Genomic DNA, 19,916 nt, shown 5'->3' on the forward strand with positions numbered 1-19,916 from the left:
CTGTCCAACCCTCACGACCCTAAGAACCGTACACCAGCCACTGAACGAGCGCATTTGTCTTTGGTGGTCCTGTGTTCTGCACTAGCGTTTGCTAGGACATCTGCCATTAACTAAACAAACAAGGACGTGTCTCTCTTTACACAGGAAACAACTCATTGCTTCTGGGGCTTCTTGGGCTACAATCTTCACTTTTCAGCTCCTCGCGTGGGATATTCCTTGTTCGATAGCGATTCTTACAACGCTGCCGACTCTCTGTTCCCTCTGCGTGACACTTGGCATGGTTTTCGGAAGCTGTCTGTCTCCCTATGTTACTCACGGTCCGGGTTAATAGCTCCGGTCATCCGCTGTCCGGGCCCTAAATGGTCACAGTCCGCTCTACTGCCTGCCCTACGACCCCCTTATCGCCCGGTCCGCCCCCGGCCCCGTCATTAGTTCTGTGAAACCCTCCAACCCGTTTCCGTTTGTCGCTGGTAGCGGAGAGCTGTTGGTGCTGCCGCCTGGCGGTGTCGGCGGGAAGCACCTATCGGACGAGTTATCGTGCGGCGCGGCGGCGATAAGGGCGGTCGGCTGCGTTCAGTCGCTCGGCCGCTCGGTGCTGCCGGAGCTGGCTGGTGCTGAGAGTGTGGGAGGTTGTGTGGTGCTCAGATTAGTTAGTGGTGAACTGGTTAGGTCAGGTGGGACCTGGTGACGCGCTCGTTGGTGACCAGACCGCACTTCGGAGACGGTGACCTGATGGTCAAGTGACCTGATGGTCAAGTGACCTGGTGAAGGGTGTCGGTGATTTGCTGTGGCTCTGCCCTAGCCTGCTGCTCAGTACCAGCGATAGTGGTCTGTGATATTCAGTGAAGTCCGGCACAAATAACTCGCCATTCCCTGTGCTGCCGGAGACTGTATTCAGTAAGCCGAACCGGACCGCAGCGATTGCTCCTGCCTCCCGCCGGTGAATCTGGCTGCTCTCCAGCCACCCAGGAGATCAGAAGGGCCAGTCAGAGGCCTGTGCAACCACCTGCTCCCTGCCTGACTTGTTGTCGACCGTCAGTGGCAGCGGCATTGTCAGGATTACCGGGTGACTCTGAGGTCAGTGATTCTAATTCTCAGCTCTGTGCTGTCGACCGAGGAGGTTCGAGTTAGACGGTGGTACCGGATGTAGCTGTACATGATAGCATTTCCTTTTCCAGTGATGTCATTGACCATTCGAGCGGCATCATTAGTGTCGGGTTGTCTATTCCAACGGCAAGGAAGCTCCTCCGCATGCTTGGCGCAAAATGACCTTAGTAGTCGGCGCGCCCTAAAGCCCCAATAAACAAACAAACAAATCCTCTGCATGCCATGCAATAGTGTCTTACGCTGCCTGCCGTGTCGGACATTTCCCATAGTGTTTCTTTTCCTTCTCGTTGCGACCCGCTTCGTTTGAACACTTTGGTGCTCGCTACTTCTAAGACTGCTTTGCGCCTTTTCCTGTGAATCCGCTCCGTGGGACAAACCGCCCTTGTAGGCGGCACTGTGGAGCTACTGATCTCAAAAGCTGTGCACTGCACGGTCCCAGCCGTCCTTGTGCACTGTTTGCCGGCCGCGGCGGGACAGCGGCTGTCTGAGAGTCGGATTGGCCGGGGTGTGAGTCCGTTGGTCTGACTGCCAGTCTGCACCAGCTGAGCTGGTCTGGCGGCGAGTCTGTGGTGTGCAGGTCAAGCTGCAAGTTCGCATTAGCTGTGCCTTGTGGAAGCCTGTACCGCCCATGCTTTTTGGTAGCCCGTGCTGTGATTCTGTTCCGGTCGTGCCGTGGCCCTTTGTTGTCCTTGTTGGAAGTCTGTGCCGTCTGTGCTGTATGGTAGGTGCTATTCGGGCTGTGAGTCTGTGCCGCCCGTGCTGTGAGCCTGTGCCATTCGTGCTGTAGTTCTTTGCCTTCCTCGCTGGAAGCCGGTGCACTGACAGCCGGCGGCAGCTGGGACGCCGGCGGCGCGTCGGCCGTCTGTGAGTCACAGTCCCACGGTCGGTGTGTGACACAGCCCGCCTCCCCCGGGGCGCTCCGTAAACAGACCCGCGGCGGACGACTGTGTCCGCACAGACCGGCGGCGGACGACTGTGTCCGCACTGTGCGGCCCGGCGGACGACTGTGTCCGCATTACGATCCGCGGTGGACGACTGTGTCCTCACAGACCGGCGGCGGACGACCGTGTCCGCATTACGATCCGCGGTGGACGACTGTGTCCGCACTGTCTGACCCGGTGGACGGCCGTACTGGGTACGGCATGGTCGGGCGGGACGGTCGTACTGAGTGTGGTACGGCCGTTCTGGAGCCTGCTGTGCTCATCATGGCATTCTCTCCTTCCGTGTCGGCCGGCTGAATTCTACTGTCTGCTGCTTCATTCGTTCGTCCGCGTGTTAGTGTCTATCTGTCGTGCTGATATAGATGCCCTGTACTGTCTGTTGTGTATATTTCGGGGTGCTATGCTCTGCCTTGCACTGATTTATTTTCTCTTCATTTGCCCTCCATTGTTTTAGGTATTCAGTGCATTTCCCCTCTCGACATTGTAGCTTCTATAATGAAAATGCACTGCCTAAATGTTTGTCCTGAGGTATTCATCCTGGTATGGCGTGCTTTCTATCATTGCCAGCTTCCTGTGGATTGTCTTTTACTGTCATACCCTCATGACCTCAACATCGATCCTCCCGGGACCGGGAGCGATTACCACTGATTGCTATCAGTCACGTGAACCCTTTACTGCCCACAACCTTCTCCCACTATCCACCCTGCAGCTCCCGTGTGTATAGTAGCCGTACATTTTCTCTCAGACTCTCCACCGTTTCCGATCGCTCACCGGCCGTGCTAACCACCGTGTGACTGATGGGGCCGCCCCCGGGCCGAGTGTTTATTTCGGCTCCGTCGGGAAGGTCGCGGCGATGTGTTCCCATCCCGTCAGCTGCACCTGCCAGCGGCACTCCTCGTACGTACGACGGTGACGTCATGCTGATCCAATGACGTCACTGTTGGGGTTGGATTTAGCCTAGCGGTTGAGTTTCAAAAGTGCGAGATTTATGGTCACAGTTGCCAGGCCTTGGCAGTTGACAGTTACTTTTATGGTGACATTTTTAGAAATCGACCCGAACTGAATCGGTCCCTTTGTTGAGGAACGTTTCATACGCTGAATTGTTCAGATTTTTTTTTTTTTGTTCCAAAATGGTTTTGAGATCCAGATATCTGAAATTCACGCTGAGTGGCCTTTTTTACCAGATGAGCACCAAACTAGTTGGAGTGAGTCAAAACAGTTCAAGGTCGTGCTGTGGGGCTTTGTCAATACCGGTTGGTGACCTGATGGGCATTTGTTAACGATTGGCTGATGATGTGTTGGTGATTAGTTTGATTGATACGGCCATTGGAGCACTAACGAGTATCCCATTCCCGTTTCATGCTTCATGGGCTTGTGGACTCGTGACAACCACGGGATACACTGCTGAGTGCTTTGTTTATAGCTAGTATTTTCTTTCCGTCGTTTTTAGACAATTCGCATGCATTGTTGTGTGTTCTGACCTTGACTGCCTTGGCCGAACATAAGAACAGTAACCAGACCAGCAGTCCATATGTTTTCAAGTGACACCTCACAATACACTCTTGCTGCCGCGTCATTCAGCCACATCTGAAGCCACATCACGCCCCTCCCGTCCGCCAGCGTAACCGGGGCGACGCGCCCTCCGTTGTTTTTGGCCGCTGGAGGGCGCTAGCGTCACCGCTCGAACCGTAACCACCGTCTCCAGCTCGGTGGGTCTGTCTGTCTGTCTGTCTGTCTGTCTGTCTGTCTGTCTGTCTGTCTGTCTGTCTGTCTGTCTGACACCTGCGCCCTGCCAGAGCGGGGACAGAGGGTCATGGTGGCAGTGTAGCGGGCGGCGACCCGCGGGGCCTTGGACCCCCACGTGGAACACACGGCACTCGGCAGCCACCGCGGAGCCGCGCGTTGTGAGCCGGCCGGCCCGCCGCGGCGGCTCATGATGGATGTGTTTGCCTGCCGCTGCCGCTGGGATGATGCCATTTGTTAGCGGCGTGTCACTGCCGTCGGAGCCTTGCCAGGCGGTTCTCTGGATTGTGTGTGAGCACTGAGCAGCTCTACCGGCGGAGTCGGCTGTAAACAAGAAAACCGCCGCCGCATGGTTTGAGTTTATCGCCGCTCGCCAGCCATGTGCCTCCATCGGTGGCCCATATCGTTACTCGCTCCAACAAACACCGGCTCTAACGCGGCGATAACCCACTCCACACCGTCCAATCCCATTCAAACTGGCGCTGCGATTAAACCGCCTGATAACGATCAGGTGCCACGTCATCCACCTGCCACGGCCGTTGCGCCCTTGTGACTGCGGGTACACCGTGTAACCGACGATAACCTATCTGTCGGCCGTTGTAACAGTCCCCTGCCCCCCGCACAGAGTGTGATGGGCCCCGACCAACCGGCCTCATCTCAGCAACTCGGCGCTGGCAGTATAGCCGAGCTATTCCCCAAGATGACCGGGTTTTACGAGAAACATCAATGTGGGGCTGTCGCTGGCCGTCGCCTCTCTCCAGTCTGTCCCCAGACTGTCCTCAGACTAGACTATACGATCTATGGCTGATATACTGCCGCGGAGTGGAGCCAACCGGCTGGCCTGCCGCAGTATTGTGCCGTCATGGCAGAGTATTTCTGGTGCGGCGACTGGTGCAGTGGCGCGGCGGAATGGATGGCTGCGGCATGTCATTGTAGGTCAGGGCGGCGTCCGTCTCCTGGGAACGCTTGGGCAGTGGGGACGGGGATGGAGAGCTGTGTCTCATGGAACGGCTGGTCTTCCCGTAGCAGACGGCTGAGTTTGGCGGTGATGCTTGGACTCGATACTCCACTCAGTAGATGGAGGGAGGGTAGGAATGGGGGTTGAGTGACCTGAGAATGACCTGCTTTGACACACTGACTGCTCGCGGTCCGAGGCTGGACAGCAGTTGACAGCTGGTATCTCTCGGAGAAGTGGCTCGTAGTCCGCTCGTGGCAGTCATCGTCGGATCGACCGAGAGACACCGCCCCGCAGCCCCTGGCGCCGGCCGCCGGACGGCTGTCGATTTTCGACACCGTCCGGTTCTCCGGGCACCGCCCGCCTCGGTCCAATAAAGGAGACTTTGCCGTCCCAGCCTCCAATGTTCACTCCCGTACCATCCCCACTCCCCAGTGACCCTCTGACAGAGTGGACCGGCAGACGACGCCGACACATTCGATTGGTTCAATCGGGAACCTAAAGCTGCGGGCATTACGTATCTTTGATTGCATTGTGGTTTTCGAGGAACGGCATCAATTGGCACGTGTCGTTTGAAGGCCCCGCGCTTGTGGAGGGTCTCGTGCTGGTATTGGTGGATTCGATGGTGAACTTCCGTCGATGACTTCCGTCTGGCCATCGCCCATGGCCTTGGTATTCAGTATCACGGGCCCCACGGGACGTCCGTCACCTACGGCCTTGCGGGATGGATCCGATCTCCCCGTCTCCGTCCCTTCCGACCGACCGTGTGAGGTTACTCGTCCTCACACCTCAACTCGCAGCAGTCCTGCACGTCTGAACCCACTTATTCTCGGAGAACCAGTGAGACTGAGCTTATCGCACTCTCGGTGTATTTGACAAACACACCCGTGTCCGGTCGGTGCCACTCGGGGGTCACCGGCCGGCGGTAGCGGCGGCGGGGTGATGTTTGCTGTGGCCGATAGCAGTTCTCCGAGTCTAAACTTTGAAACACGGGGGCCAACCCGAGGCAGTCTTGGGACGGGCGAACTGGTGACAAACGAAAGTGACTGAGGATGGGTACTTAGTTGCAAGGTGTCGGGTGCATTGAACGAGCAGGCTCACGAGCCGGAAGGAAGAGGGGAATTCAATCAGATAACGACGACCTGTGTGCGATGTTTCGTGTGTGAGGTGGCACCGTGAGGCACCTTAGTAACTGCAGCTGCCAGGGGCTGTCGCTAGCTCCGCCAGCTGGCAGTGTTTGCCCGCATATTCCTCTGGATCTGCCTTTGATCTGGAGCGTCCCCTGCCACACAGACCGCCCCACCACGCGCCGGCCGGGCGCGGACTGATGAGCTCACTCCCAGGAATGATGAGGTCATCTGTGCGCGTTACGGACCCATCGCGGCCAATGACGAGCACTATCCGAACGGCTCGATGATGTAGGCTGGCGCGTGTCTCTGCTCATCTGGCATTCCGGTGCCGTGGCGGCCGTTCCGCCCGGTGACAGCCACTCGGGCGCTGCTGAGAATTGCCGTCCTGTCTGCCGGTGTGACGGCGGGACCAATATTGGGCGACTGGGAACGGGAGCTGCTCTGCGGGTCGGTGGGAGGCGACACAGCCGTGTCGGACTGAGCTGAGAGCAGCCCGGTCCCGTTTGCTGAGAACGGACCGCGTTCGGCCGCGTCTGTTGGACGATCGATGTGCGGCGCCGGCCAGACGGGCGCCGCCTCAACCGTCGGCCGTGCGTCCGTCGAGAGCGACGAGAACAGCGGCGGGGGGGGGGGGAAGGGGAGGGACGTGGGCGGGTCAGGGGTGGCGGGTGGTTATTGCAGAGCCTTCGCCTAGGTCGTCTATCGGCTATGTATGCAGTTATAGCAGCCTCATTCGCAGCTTAGGCCATTCCCACTTTCTTTTTTAACTGCATAAATTCAACTCTGGACCTCAACATTTCAACCTCAACCACGTTATGAATGTTTTTGAGGCATGACTATTGAATGACTAGGCTGTCACCCGTTTAATGATTATAATCTATGGCTTCGTATGGAAAGCTGTACCCGAAAATCTTAGCCGTAGAGCTCTGACTCGGGTTTGCGCCAATGTTTTTAGAATTAAGGCGACGATGCGAGCGACGTATGCCAGTCATGCCGGTCTCCATTTGATTTACCAGGCGACAACTGGCCGGCCGGCCGTGCGAACTGAGGTCTGATTGGGTTAGTCAAATTGAATTTGCATTTGACTGTTCAGTTTGTTTCCGATTCATAGGGGATAGCCTTCAGTGAAATGACGATGGCTAGTGTAATGCACTTTAGAGTCGGCAATTTCATAATCGATATCGGATCCGTGCTGAGATGTGCTGTGCTGTGCTGTGCTTCGATTCGTTGTGCTGTGCTATGATGTGCCGTGCTATGCTAGACTGTGCTGTGCTGGGCTTGGTTGTGCTGGGCTGGGCTGGGCTTGGCAGGCGGTGCTTGTTCCCTTGTTTTGGTGTAGGCATTGAATGTGACGGATGTCGAATGTAGGCTAAGACACCGGTTTGCTTTAAATGAACCTTTCTTACTTTGGGCTCGTACCGTATGCCTGCGACTCTGGGTACCCTCTCATTGGCCGGTCACGCCGTGTCTGCCCCCGGTGTCAGTTTTCCCACCAGGGAGCACTCCTCCCTTCTCCCCTGTCACCTCTGGGCTCGTCTGTCACATCCGCGACCACAGCCACGCCGCTTGGGTTTCATCCCGGCAGCGGAGGGGACGTGAGGTCAAGAGACAGCAGATGGGCCGCCTGGGGAGTTGTCGCTCAGCTGATACTCCCTTGGAGAGCTGGGCACTGGACTGGCCTGAGACCACTACCGCGCTGGCAGCGGGCCCTCGACCCGACACTCTGGATTGTCGGTCGACTACCGTCCGTCCTCTGATGCAACGCCGACCGGACTGCTCAACTGGCATTGCTGGCGTCACTGCCGAACAGCGGAACGTCAGCCAACAGCAGCCGCCATCAGTCGTGTCCGCACGTCAGACAGCCCCGGTTGACGTCAGTTGTACCCGAGCGTAGTACATACGTCAGGCGCCATCAGCTGGCATCAAAGCTGCCCAGCCCGGACGTGCCGCTCTCGTCGAGTTCCTCTCTGTCCGCCCGTCCGTCTGTCCGCCCGTCTGTCTGTCTGTCTGTCTGCTGGTGTCACTGCAACTGAGCTGCTGTATTCCAATGGCTGTCTGAACCGTTCTCAGGGCATCGAGAGAGTCTCGAGCAGTTTGCCTGACCTTTTCTGTCTCATGGTCAGTTATGAATGAAGCGAGGAGTGGTCTGCTGATCTGCCGTTGATCTACCCGGGGTGTCTGACCTGCCTCTTCGCCGCTATACCACACCCCTTTCCGTTTGCCGTTATCCGCCCACCATTCTGCATCCCCTCTCCCCCATCTGACGTCCATTGCCCACCGCCTGCCGTCCATCGTCCCTCGCCCAGCCCACCTCCCTCTGTCCGCCGTCCGCGGCGGGCTCCCGTGGGCGGCCGTTTTGGCTATCTGCGGGCGGAGCTCCCCGGCCGCGGCGTCCGGTGCTGTCAGTGGCAGCCCGGCCTGGCGCCAGCTTCGGGGTCACGGTTCGTCGGAAGGTCATCTCAGGCTCAAAAGAAGCGATATATACCATTCGAAAGCTTACGGTGAGCTGAATCCAAAAATTTATTTTTTATCAAAATCGATCGATGGCCTTTTTTGAAAATTGCGTTTTTCTAAAAACTTAATAATTTTTTATTCAACGGGCTGTCCCGGACATTCTTGAAAACATAAACATGTTTTTTTAGTTCCAGTGAAAGCTGAACGCCAAAAGAACAATATTTAGCGAAGCAATATTTCCAAACATTAATATGCGTCTCCCACAGCCGAAAATAAGACACAGCTCAGTGTCACGATGGACCAAAGTCAGCCACACAGAAGCGTGAAATGACCCTTATCGACTCGCAGACCCGGCGCTCTCGGCCCGCCTGACCGGCCACGGAAAGAGCGTTCGGCTCTCGTTCTACTAAACAAATGTCAAAGTTGTCAGTTTAACTGTCCACATCGCTATTAAAGCTATTCAGGATACCTGTGAAGAGAATTCATTGTTCTGTCATCTTCACATCATGCATTAATTTGCATCTGTTCATGTCTACTTTGCTCAATTGAGCTTGGTATCATGCCCATATAAGGAAAATTGGGCGCGCTGAAATGTCAGAGGCTGCACCGGCCTCAGCTCGGGTGGAGTGGGGGTAGCGCCCGGCGGGGCAGGGTAACCTTTGACCGGTCGCACGGCCGAGCAGCTGACACCAGTACAGCCGCTGACAGTGAAACCCCGCTCACTTCCCCTGCGCGGACACTGATCGCAGCTGGATGGAACAAAACATGTATAAGAAAAATGTAAATTAAAGCATGTTGTAAATCAAGCAGAACAATGAAGTTTCTTCACAAGTATCCTTAGTAACTTTAATAGCGATGTGGACAGTTAAAGTGGCAAATATAACATTTGTTTAGTAGAACGAGAGCCGAACGTTCTTTCCGTGGCCGGTCAGGCGGGCCGAGAGCGCCGGGTCTGCGAGTCGATAAGGGTCATTTCACGCTTCTGTGTGGCTGACTTTGGTCCATCGTGACACTGAGCTGTGTGATTGCGCCTTATTTTCGGCTGTGGGAGACGCATATTAATGTTTGGAAATATTGCTTCGCTAAATATTGTTCTTTTGGCGTTCAGCTTTCACTGGAACTCAAAAATACATGTTTATGTTTTCAAGAATGTCCGGGACAGCCCGTTGAATAAAAGATTATTAAGTTTTTACAAAAACGCAATTTTCAAAAAAGGCCATCGATCGATTTTGATAAAAAATACATTTTTGGATTCAGCTCACCGTCAGCTTTCGAATGGTATATACCGTTTCTTTTGAGCCTGAGATGACCTTCCGACGAACCGTGGGGTCTGCCTACCGACAGAGAGGGAGAGACTCGGGGCGGCTGAGCAGGGCGGCACCTGGCCCGCAGAGGATGGGACCAGGAGATGCTCCCAGCGCTGCGTGGGACAGGCTGTGTGGTCATCCACGCAGCCGTAACGGTGTTCAAACATGGTGCGTAAATGTCTGTCAGGAGACTGGAGGGTCGACACTGCTGCTGACAGCTCAGCGCAGATGGTTCCAATCAGGGTTGTGCTCGACTCAAAAAAATTTGCCGACTCGACTCATCATTCAACCTCAGAAAGCCCTGACTCAACTCTGACTCAAACAAGGAGCTGATTTTTTCCCTTGACTCGACTCATGACTCAAGCGGCTCAATGAAAATATGAGTCGACTCAAACTTGACTCAATTTTTTTTGTTGAGTCAAGTGAGTTGACTCAAAATTGACTCAGATAAAAAAGCTGTTGAGCGGGGGGAGGGGGATGAAAAAGTCCGGCAACAGGGTCAGGGAAGCGGGGGTGGGGAATGAAAAGCTTGTTTCTGGAAAGTTGAGTCAGCTGACTCATGTTCCTAAATGTTTGACTCAACTCAATGTCAAAAGTTATTTTACTGACTCAACTCTGACTCAACTCAACGCCTTAATATTTTTGTCCGACTCAACTCTGACTCAACTCGACAGCTCAAAAATTTATCCGACTCGACTCAAATCTGACTCATTTGAGTCAGAATTGAGTCAAATTTTTGACTCGACTCATGAGTCAAGCACAACCCTGGTTCCAATGCATGGGTGACATGATGACTGCAGGGTCACGGCTCTGTCTGCTGAGTGCGAACCTTTAGAGCGGTGGGCGCTGAAAGCACTGTCGAGTGTGGACCGACTGCACTCTGTGCTCGGTCCGGGGATGGGCTGAGTGAGCCGCAGCCGTGCCGTATAATGAGCTACCGTGTCGTGACCGCGGTCATTTACACAGAACCTGACCGCGGTCATTTACACAGAGCTGGGTAAGTTGGGAGTTGGCCTGCCACCGGCGCGGCTCCCGAGAGCGACTGTGAACGCTGACCCCGGCCGGCTTCTCTGGTGATCGCTGTCCCCCGGGCCGACAGTAGCCAATTCCGAACAAGCCAGTGGCTGTCTGTCGACAGAAGGTTATCTATGGCCATTGGCCAGTGGCGGTCGGCCATTTAATTTCATTATCGGTAGTTTTGGGTCCGGTTGAGCCCAATCTGTAGGGAGCTCTCAACAACTTCTTGAAGTTTAGAGATCGTATTATTGCATGTCGCACATTATGATCTCTTGCACATTTCCTAGTAGCGCTATTTTCGGTTTCATGAGGTGTTATCTTCGTGCATAAACATCCAAATCTGGTGACCTTGCCACCTTCCGGGGGTTTCCTCCAATCCGGGAGCGTCGCGTGAGTCGGCGGCGGCCCCCAGGCGGCCATCTGGGCGACCTTCGCTGCGCGGCGCGGCGCACTAGCGACCCCTGCCGCCGCCGCCGCCGCCGCTGGGAGCTCGCCTCGCTCACCTGGCCGGACGGGCAGTGCGGTGCGCGCGTGGTCCGGGGTAGGTGCCCGTGCGGTCGGTGGGAGCGGGTAGGGAGTGGAGCGACCGCAGCTCGCAGCCCGCAGCCCGCTCCGAGAGCTGAGTGACGAGTGATTACCTGACCGCGCCGGGCGACCTGTCACCGGGTCGGGTCGGGTAGTGTTGGTGTCGGACGGGCGGGAGGCTCTCCGGGCCCCCCGAGCCGTCCCCCTAGTGTTGTGATCGGTTCAGACCGCTCGGGTGACGGTGCCGCCGTCCTGGCTCTGTCCACGCTGGCGTCGGCGGTGGCGGGCGGCGCGGTGCGTCGCCGGGTGCCCTCGCCGGCGCCGCCGGCCGCTCACCGGCTGTCGATGCCGTCGGCGCTGGGTCGCCGGTGGCGGCCGGCCGTGCGTCGTCTCTCGGCCGCCTGGGAGCGCACCGAGCGCTCGGGCCGCGCCGCCGAGCCTGCCGGCTGGGAGTGGCGCCGCGCCGAGCCGAGCGGCGCCGGACTGCGGCCGCTGAAGGAGCAGTCTCCGCCGCCGCGCCGGCCCCTCTCCATGTGAGTAACCGAGCTGTGTTAGCTGAGTCGCTGGAAACTGCCGATACCGGCTGTGTGGCTGGTTGGGCTTTGATGGTTTATTTATTCCGTTCCAGAGTTATGCTACAGCTTCGCAGAACATACCCGGATGTTTTGAATGAACTATGCTATCAGCTGGAGTTAAGACTTGCGCGAGTCCCATCTTAGCAAAAATCGGTATCACTGACGGCGAAAGGATCATTCAACTCTTTGAGTCTTGCTCGCTTTTAAATGACTATTGGTCAGTTACTTCTGAAGCCTACCAACACTACCCATTCCATCGATGCCTCTTGGAAGTCACAATAAGCCTTTTCCTCACCCTTTTCCTTGCCCAATTCCATCTGCTTCTGCGTTATTGGGACAAAACTCCAGCATTCCAGCACTTCATCAGGGTTCTCCGGCGTAGCTCTCCCAGACGTGCTGGGAATCGTCGACACGTGTTGTGCTCTCCATCTGAACGCGCGTGCGTGCGTGTCGGTGAAAGTGCTGTGCGTGCGTGTCGTGTCGGCGTCACGTGACGGACCCGTTACGCAGCCGTGACCGCCGCCACTCGACCTCAGCGAGACCAAAGCGGCGTCACGGTGCGACGTGCCGCGGCGCTCCGAGACGAACCGTGACGCGCCGCGATGCGCCTGATGCGCCGTAGCTCACAGTGATTTGTTATGATCTGCCGTCGCGTCCGTCTCGGCAGATCGTTTATGGTTGTCGCGAAGCAGTGCGGGCGGAGCGGCATTGTCCTGTCACTCATGCGGGAAAACGGACGCCCTGAGTCAGTCTTGCCGCTGGGAAATCTCCTGCCGGGGGTGGTTTCTCCTGCAGTTAGCGCCTGGCGTGACGCCGGCAGTCTGATTGAGGTGTGCTGTGTCTAGTCTACTGGTGCGACTTCTGCCTTTGACCTGTTCTGACCGGACGTTGCTCTACACCGCCTGTCGCCACCCGCCTGACAGACAGAGCTGAATGGGCGTCCCGGAGACTGCTGACACGCCCGTCTGGCCTGGCGCGGTCCACCCGTCACCGGAGCTGCCGCCGAGGCCGAGGCTCTCAGCTGACCGCGGGGTCAGACGGGTGCACCGGCCGCTGCGGGGTCGCCTGGCGGTTTTAGTACGGTCAGCGGCCGACTGACGGCTGCATGCCTGGCTGACGGCGCCGCTCTCACAGTCACACCCCGGCGACCGAGGGCGGAGCTGGGCCGTGCCCTCCGCCAGCGCCTCCCACACGCTCCGGAAGCTGCTGACGTCATGTCGCCGAGGGCTGCTGCAGCTGCCGGGCCGACCGGCCTGCTGACGGCAGCAGCGGCGGCCCCGCGGCGCGCGCCTCAAAAGGACACGGCTGTGGTCCGGCGGACGGAATCTGATCAGTGGCCGGCCGGTCCGAGCCCGACCGGCGCCGAGCGGCCGCCCCGACAGGGCCGTGTTGTGACGGCGGCGGCTCCCGTGTCGCCCGGTCTGCCGCCGGCGGTACCGAGCGGCGTGGGCGGTCGGCCGGCGAGTCACCGACCGGCCGCCGACTGCGGGAGCGTACCGCTGGACGCGGTGGGCTCTGGGACAGGCGCCGAGCGGTGGGTGGTGGACGGTGGGCAAAAGGTAATCGCCGACCGATTACGGAGGGGTGGAGGGTGGACAGAAGGGTGAATGAAGGGATGGGGATCGGGAGACGGATATACCGCGACAAGCGGCGGAGTTTACCTATTAGTAGACGGGAAGTGAGAGACCTCTTCAGTACAATACCTGGATTTGTGATACTGAACAGGTAACGCTTCGCTCTTCAACCAACTAACTGCTCTAATGGCCAGTGCATTAACCATCAATCTATGAGCTGTGGCTTGGCGTCTTGCCGATATATTTTTAGAAACTAACTGCGGCCATCGATTGTCAGCCACTGGCAGGGCATTGCTGTGTAACTTAGCTGTGTGACGGCCCAGGCCGCTGTCTTCGGAGCCTCTCCCTGCCTGGGGAGCCGGCGCTGAACTTTGGGCACACTTTACCGACCACCTTTGGGGCCACTGAGGCGCAAACTTTCGCCATCATCTGTCATGATTCTAAGCGAGGCGTTTGTCAGGCGATCAGGAGCAGCGGAGCTTTGCTACTTTGGCCACACCTCGACAAGACGTGAAGTGTTTACTTTCTTCCGCTTGTATGGCATTTGTGAACAGTGTCTTGGGTTTGGCCGCGCATCGCACCGCGTGTTATATGAGCTTTCTAACAAACACACAATGCCCGCGGGGTGTTGTTTTTTAGAATGGACACGGATCCTCAGTTTTCTCTCTGGTTCATTCCACTATTGAGCGCTCACCACAGTTTTGCATTTGTCAACTCTCAGTGTGTAGACAATAAACGACATATCCTTGGCTGCGCACCCAATAGGGCGGTGACATCACCATTATTCAAATGACATCCCTGCCCCGACAAACAACTCTCAAGCAGCCTGCATAAAAGATGGGATCAAAGCTACCGCTATCATTACTTATATCGCTAAATGGGCATCGGCTCCCAGCTAACCAAATGAATTAGGGAGCTGATTTTGTTAGGCGCACACTGGCTTCTGTTGCTGGCCGCCTATTTGTGTCGTGGGCCTTGGAGAGTCCTAGATCATGATATCAGCCATATTCTACTGTATGTCAGTTACTCTGTTGTATAAACATGATAAAATGCGAAAGCTTAAATCTTCATCAAACAATATTGTTTGTCTGCCCATCCCAATCATCGAATGTGTTTACTGTCTCCAAATCAAAACACCGTCGCCGCCTGTGCTGCTACTCATACCGTCGCCCTGTCGTCCCACCAATACCCAACGTGTCAGTCTGACACCCAGCGTGTCATCCCTCTGACACCCAGCGTGTCAACCCTCGGACACCCAGCGTGTCAACCCTCTGACACCCAGCGTGTCATCTCACTGACACCCAGCGTGTCACCGCCGTCGGTCGGTTCCGTCGCCGTATGCGTGTCGGCTGCGTCGTCACCGACGCTAGCTGTCCCACCGACGGTCGACGGTCGAGGGACGCGCCCCGAGGTGGTGGTAAATATACCGGCGGCCCCGGCCGATCTCGGCTGGCACCTCGGCTCGGCGCGGGCCGGGTCACATCGGACTCTGAGCGTGCTGGGTCGGCCGCAGCTGCCGGGCTGCCGTCGTGGTGTGAGCTGTGTGTGTGGCCGAGCCGACTGAGCAGAACCGCCGCCATGCCACCGCTCTCCTGCGGTTGTGTCGCGCTGAGTGAGGTTGTGTCGCTGCAGTGTCGGGCCGAGTGACGGTTGGATCGTTGTGAACGGTGGTGTGTGAGAGAGGTGGTGTTGCACCGAGTGATAGAGGACCGATGATTCTGGCTGCCTGCGTCGGCGTGATCGCTGTTGAAGATGACAGGTAGGATTGTGAAACTATGGTTTGATTAACCCCAGATGAATGATTTGTCCAGTTTCGGCCTTCAAATCATGCAATTTTCGCTGACATTGCTATGCGACCTGCTGCTTCCTTCAACGAACTCATGTTGCCCGGCATCACAGGTCGTTCACTCCGCTGTACCATGTGGCAGTCTGTCTCGCAGCAGTGACCGCCACTGCCCTGTGCCGTGGGCGCCGCTCCCCTCTCAGCGCGCGGTCTAAGCGGCCAGTCGTTTGGGCCGGTGCCCGCTGCCGGGCCGGTGCCCGCTGCCGGGCCGGTGCCCGCTGCCGGGCCGACTCTGACCTGTTGGCGGCGTGTCAGCGCTCACTGTGGCCGGCCCGTCGGACGGCTCCTGTAATTTTCACCGGGTGAGCGGCCTTTGATGCGCTGCGTCGGGGTGGATCGCCGGCCTGGTGTAGTGTTAGCGGGCAGTTCAGGTCGGCTCAGCCAGTCCCGGTTCTACCTGAGCTATACTGAGATGTGTCCAGCCCCCCCCCCCCCAACCCAGACCAGATCCCCCAAGACCACTGTGCTGGAATGGATTGAGGAGTGCGGCTTTCTGACCGGCGTGGACTGATTTTGTAACTGTCTTTACGGCTATGGTGGATAGTGTGACGGCTGTGACAGGATGTCACCCGGTCCTTTCCGCTGTCTGACAGAGCTGTGACCGAAACCAATGGGCCTGAGAAGCGCTAGTCACGCTGATTCGCCAGTCACTACTCAGAATCTCTTCTCCGCTTCTATTCCCTGCCGGATGGGTGATGAAACTGGACCTGTTAGGGAGTTCCCAATAGCCAGACCGTGTCCTGGGCTGCCAGTCCCTCGACCGGAGCTGCACCCTTGGGATGTTTCCTGCTCCCGGGTCTCTGTGTTCTCCGCCGAACCATATTTGATAATGCACGATTGCCGCATTTTCGGGTATTCATATTCACATAGAAATTTCCCCAGCGGACTCAGTTTCGCCGACGTGCTTTTTACCTGCAATATCGTTCAGATCATGATAGAGTTCGTGCGATCGGCGGGCTGTTTGACGTCCAAATCGCGTGCTCCGCTCGCGTGGCCTCTCTTCGGGCAGCGTTTCGGCTGTCTGTCATGCCGCACCCCGATATCCTGGACATGCCTTTCATTCTGACCGTCTGACGGTGGCAGTCCCAACCGGTCCGCTGCTGTTTGTAAGTATCGTCTGCCTGACCCGCACAGGGTCGGTCCCCGTACGGCCTTCCCTGTCACACTGCTGGGGTGTCACTATGTTCACCATGTCCGGTGACGTTCCACTGCACTGCCAGCCGTTTGGTAACGCTGAATGAAACCTGTTGATGTCTGGTGAGTGCTGATGGCTGGCACGCTCCGTATACCTCCATCGCTGCACAATCGTAAACAGAGCTACTCTGCGGACTGACAGCGGTGCGGACAGTGACCGCCGGCATCTGCAAGAGTGGCGAGCTGTGTGAGGGTCTGCTGGGGATTCGAATTTTGTCGGCGGCAGGCTGGTTGAGACTGGGCCGGGGTGTCGAGACGTGTCGGCGGTGAAGCTCCTGAGAGTCAAGCCCTGTCGGCAGCGGTGACACTCTGACACGGTTATTGCCGTGCTGGCCTAATGAGGTACTGCTCAGGACGCTGACGGAGACACTGGGGAGAGGAGGGGTTGATGAGTAAGGAGAGTGTGTCGAGTAGAATGTGTGCGAGTTTTAACGATTGGCTAGTTTTGGAGCTTTATAATGAACGGTATAGGCCTCTCAGTTTTTTTGCGTGGTGGTTAGGTATACGTTTGTTCCGCGTTTAACTGTCAACTTGGTGCAACAGCAAGAGATGGTTAGATTAACGGCCTGGTTGACCTCAGGTCCATCCTATGGAAATGTCCCCTGTGTCATTGAGCAGAGCCCCGCTCTCTCTCTATCAGCAGCCATTTCCTGTGGTTGCCGGCTGCCGCAGCTTCGCTCTGACTCGGTCACTGAATCAACCGTTCCTGTCCGGTGTGTGGCGGTGGCCAGCAGCGTGCTGCACCCTACGTCAGCCAGCGAGCTCGTAAATATCTGACCGCGAGCACGGTGCCGGAGCTGAGCTCGTTCACCCTTTTCCTTAGAACCTTTTATAGGTCTATGTGCGAGTCAATGGATACATGCTCTGTCATTCTGAGCTAGTATGTTTCGGTTTTATGGTCTGGATTTATATGAACGATCCGCATTCGTGCGTGGATATCGTATATCGAGACCCTGCGCTGACATTTTACGTCTCTATCAACTTGCGATTACCTGTGGCTGTTGCCATCCTGTAGGCCTGTTCGAGTCCACCCTGAGCAATATGTTTCTGAGCGGCTCTGAGCGACCCGCAGCAGCATGGTTCTTCCCGTCGCCTGTTATGTGCCCGGGGTCGAGTGGCGGCGCCGGCGGTGTCACCGGCAGATGATGGATCGGGGACTGGGACCGGACCGGGCGCCGGCGTCTGACCGTCTCAGCTCCCAGAGAGGGCAGAGGCTCAGAGAGACTCAGAGGAGGCACAGACACCGGACGTTTGGAGGTTCAGTGTCATGTGGTCTCCGGACGCCGGTGACAGGAGCCTGGGTGGCTGGCTGTCTCCGGGCAACTGATGTGAACCTTGAACTCGGTATCCATTGTTCTGGATCCTGACCTGAGGAACGTTTTACTTGTTCCTTTTTCCGTTTTGAGTATGTCACGACCCCCACATGTGACCCCTGACAATCCATGGGGATGAGTTATGTCGCATCGTCAAGCATTTCCGTTCCATTCCAAGATTCTCATCACGTCCGACACGTAGTACAGTATCCACCCTGCTCTCCGCTGCCCGCGCCCGTGTCCTCCGGGGTCCACCCAGTCCAGTGAGCGGCTCCAGGCCCACCTTTAATCCCTTCCGTCGGACCCGGCTGAGCCACCGACCGTGACCCCACACCCGGCCGGCGGCTCCGGGAGGACAGCCACGAGCTGAGTCAGTCCCTCGGACACAGGGCGAGATAGTCCCACGTGCCACGTCCGGAGTGGACCGTCTCTCCTAGCGGACAACCCGTGATGTCCCGGTGATTTTCGATAAGTGCGTCGTGTCAAAGGTCAGCATCACGTGGGATGTGCGATCGGCAGAGCCATTGTCTCGCTAATGGCTATCGATTTCGGATACTCAAGAAGATGAATTATTCTGGGAGTGTGAAGCGATTCTCCAAATGGTCTGCATAATGCATTGGATATAACCCCGTCTTCAGATCCGTTTTAGAGGCTGTGTGGTATGCTAACAAGACGAGAAGTGCCATAACGTCCGACACTGCGGCGTTTACTGGCCATTTTCTGAGCCTGTAACGAGTGAGCAACAGACCGTGAAGATAAACCCAACTCGTGTAACAAACTTCACCAGCTCGTCAGCACCGGCTGACGTGTCTCACCGGACGCTGAGCCGCCACGCCCAGCAGCCGTCCGGCCCTGCCGAGGCCGGAGTGTGACCCAGGGCAGCAGAGGAGGGCTGGCGGCGCTCCGAGAGCGAGCTGGCACGGTCTCCGGGGGCGGACTCAGGTGTGGCGCGGACACAGGCTGGGAAGTACGGTTAGCTCATCAGGGCGTCAGCCTGATGCCGTGACTAGTGTGGGCTGGGGAGGTTGAGGGCGGCTGCGTGGACGGTTTGGGATCGGTGAGCGAGGATGCTGGGGTGTTGTTCTTGTTGAAACTGCTGACGATGACCGATGAAAAGTTCCCACATATGCCAAATTTGTGCGAGATGTTGATTGTTTCCCTGAAACCTTGCTCGTTTTGAGCTGACACAGCTGACCTCGGCTGACCTGTTCTGTCATCTCAATCTACAAAGTGTAGATCCACTCAACCACCGCTACTTTCCGAGCCTTCTATCCAAGCCGCCTCCCGTCTGTCATCTTCCTTCTGTCGTCTGTCGTCTGCCGTCCCTGCTCCGTCAGCCGGCGTGTTTTGTCCGCGCGGCGTGTCGGCGTTCCCCGTCTGGCTGTGGTCTGGCTGAGGGCACCCGGCCCCTCGCCGTACTCACTACAGCGCTGCCGGGACTCTGTTTGTTGTCAGACGCTCCAGGCGGCCGTGTCAGGGGATATCGTAATGGGGCTGGGTCAGTCGGCGCACGTGCTCTCGGAAGACCACGAAGGGTGTGTCTTCTACCGCTGAGGTAGCATAGTTTTGGGAATGGGAAAGAACGTCGTCCGTCGATGTGACGAACCGTCACAGACGACGCCGCGCTGGCCCGCACTGATGTGTGACATGTGTGTCCAGATGTTATCGCGAGTCGGCGGTCTGTCATACGGCGGAGACTGGCTCCAGTTCGGGCTACAGGCGGGCGTGTTTTTCGTCTGGAAAAATTCCATTGTTTTGTTGGCCGACGGCGGTGCTTTGAAGCCGTTTGTACGGCCAGCGGCTCTCGACTTCGCTCATTACGCGCGTGCCTGGCGCCTAATGTGCTATTGTTGTGAGCAATCTTGTGCGTTGATTTCCGTGTTGTTCCTTCCCGGCGTCGGGTCGGCCTCCAAATAACATCAGCGAGCTCTTGGCGTACTGGAGCGACCCTCAGCGGCACGGCTGATCCTCAGATCAACCGTCAGCGGTCCGGCTGATCCCCTTAGCGGTCCCTCATCCACAGGCAAGGTCACGCACCTTCGCACCGGCTCTCCGATAGCCGCTGTCTGTATCTACTTGCCGGCTGTAGTACTGACTACCCCGACACGTCCCGGTTGCAATGCGTATGATAATGCGCCGCTCGCCGCCGACCGGTCACATAAACATGTTCATCGTTCGCCGCCGGTCCGGTCGCGGCCGGCCATCACTTGCGGCTGGTGTGAACGGACGCGGCGGCAG

The 19,916-nt window shown here is 57.2% G+C and overlaps 1 protein-coding gene across 3 annotated transcripts in view; it reads left to right on the forward strand.

Moving 5' to 3' along the window:
* Window positions 1-19,916, forward strand: part of LOC122391720 (focal adhesion kinase 1-like) — a 41,065-nt gene that overhangs the window by 2,961 nt on the left and 18,188 nt on the right. Inside the window, exon 1 of one of the 3 annotated variants that reach the window (XM_043385917.1) lies at window positions 567-1,077. The exons of 1 other annotated variant lie outside the window; for it this stretch is intronic. Coding sequence is in view for 1 of the 2 variants with exons in the window: in XM_043385915.1 (XP_043241850.1) it covers window positions 11,525-11,712 (188 nt within the window). In the remaining variant the exon portion in view is untranslated. Of the gene's footprint in view, window positions 1-566; window positions 1,078-11,183; window positions 11,713-19,916 lie in introns of those variants that run through there. One more of the 3 variants, XM_043385915.1, reaches the window with a different exon arrangement.

This window comes from Amphibalanus amphitrite, unplaced genomic scaffold, assembly GCF_019059575.1.
Source record: "Amphibalanus amphitrite isolate SeventyFive unplaced genomic scaffold, NRLGWU_Aamphi_draft 000451F_arrow, whole genome shotgun sequence".
NCBI classification, from domain to species: Eukaryota; Metazoa; Arthropoda; class Thecostraca; order Balanomorpha; family Balanidae; genus Amphibalanus; species Amphibalanus amphitrite.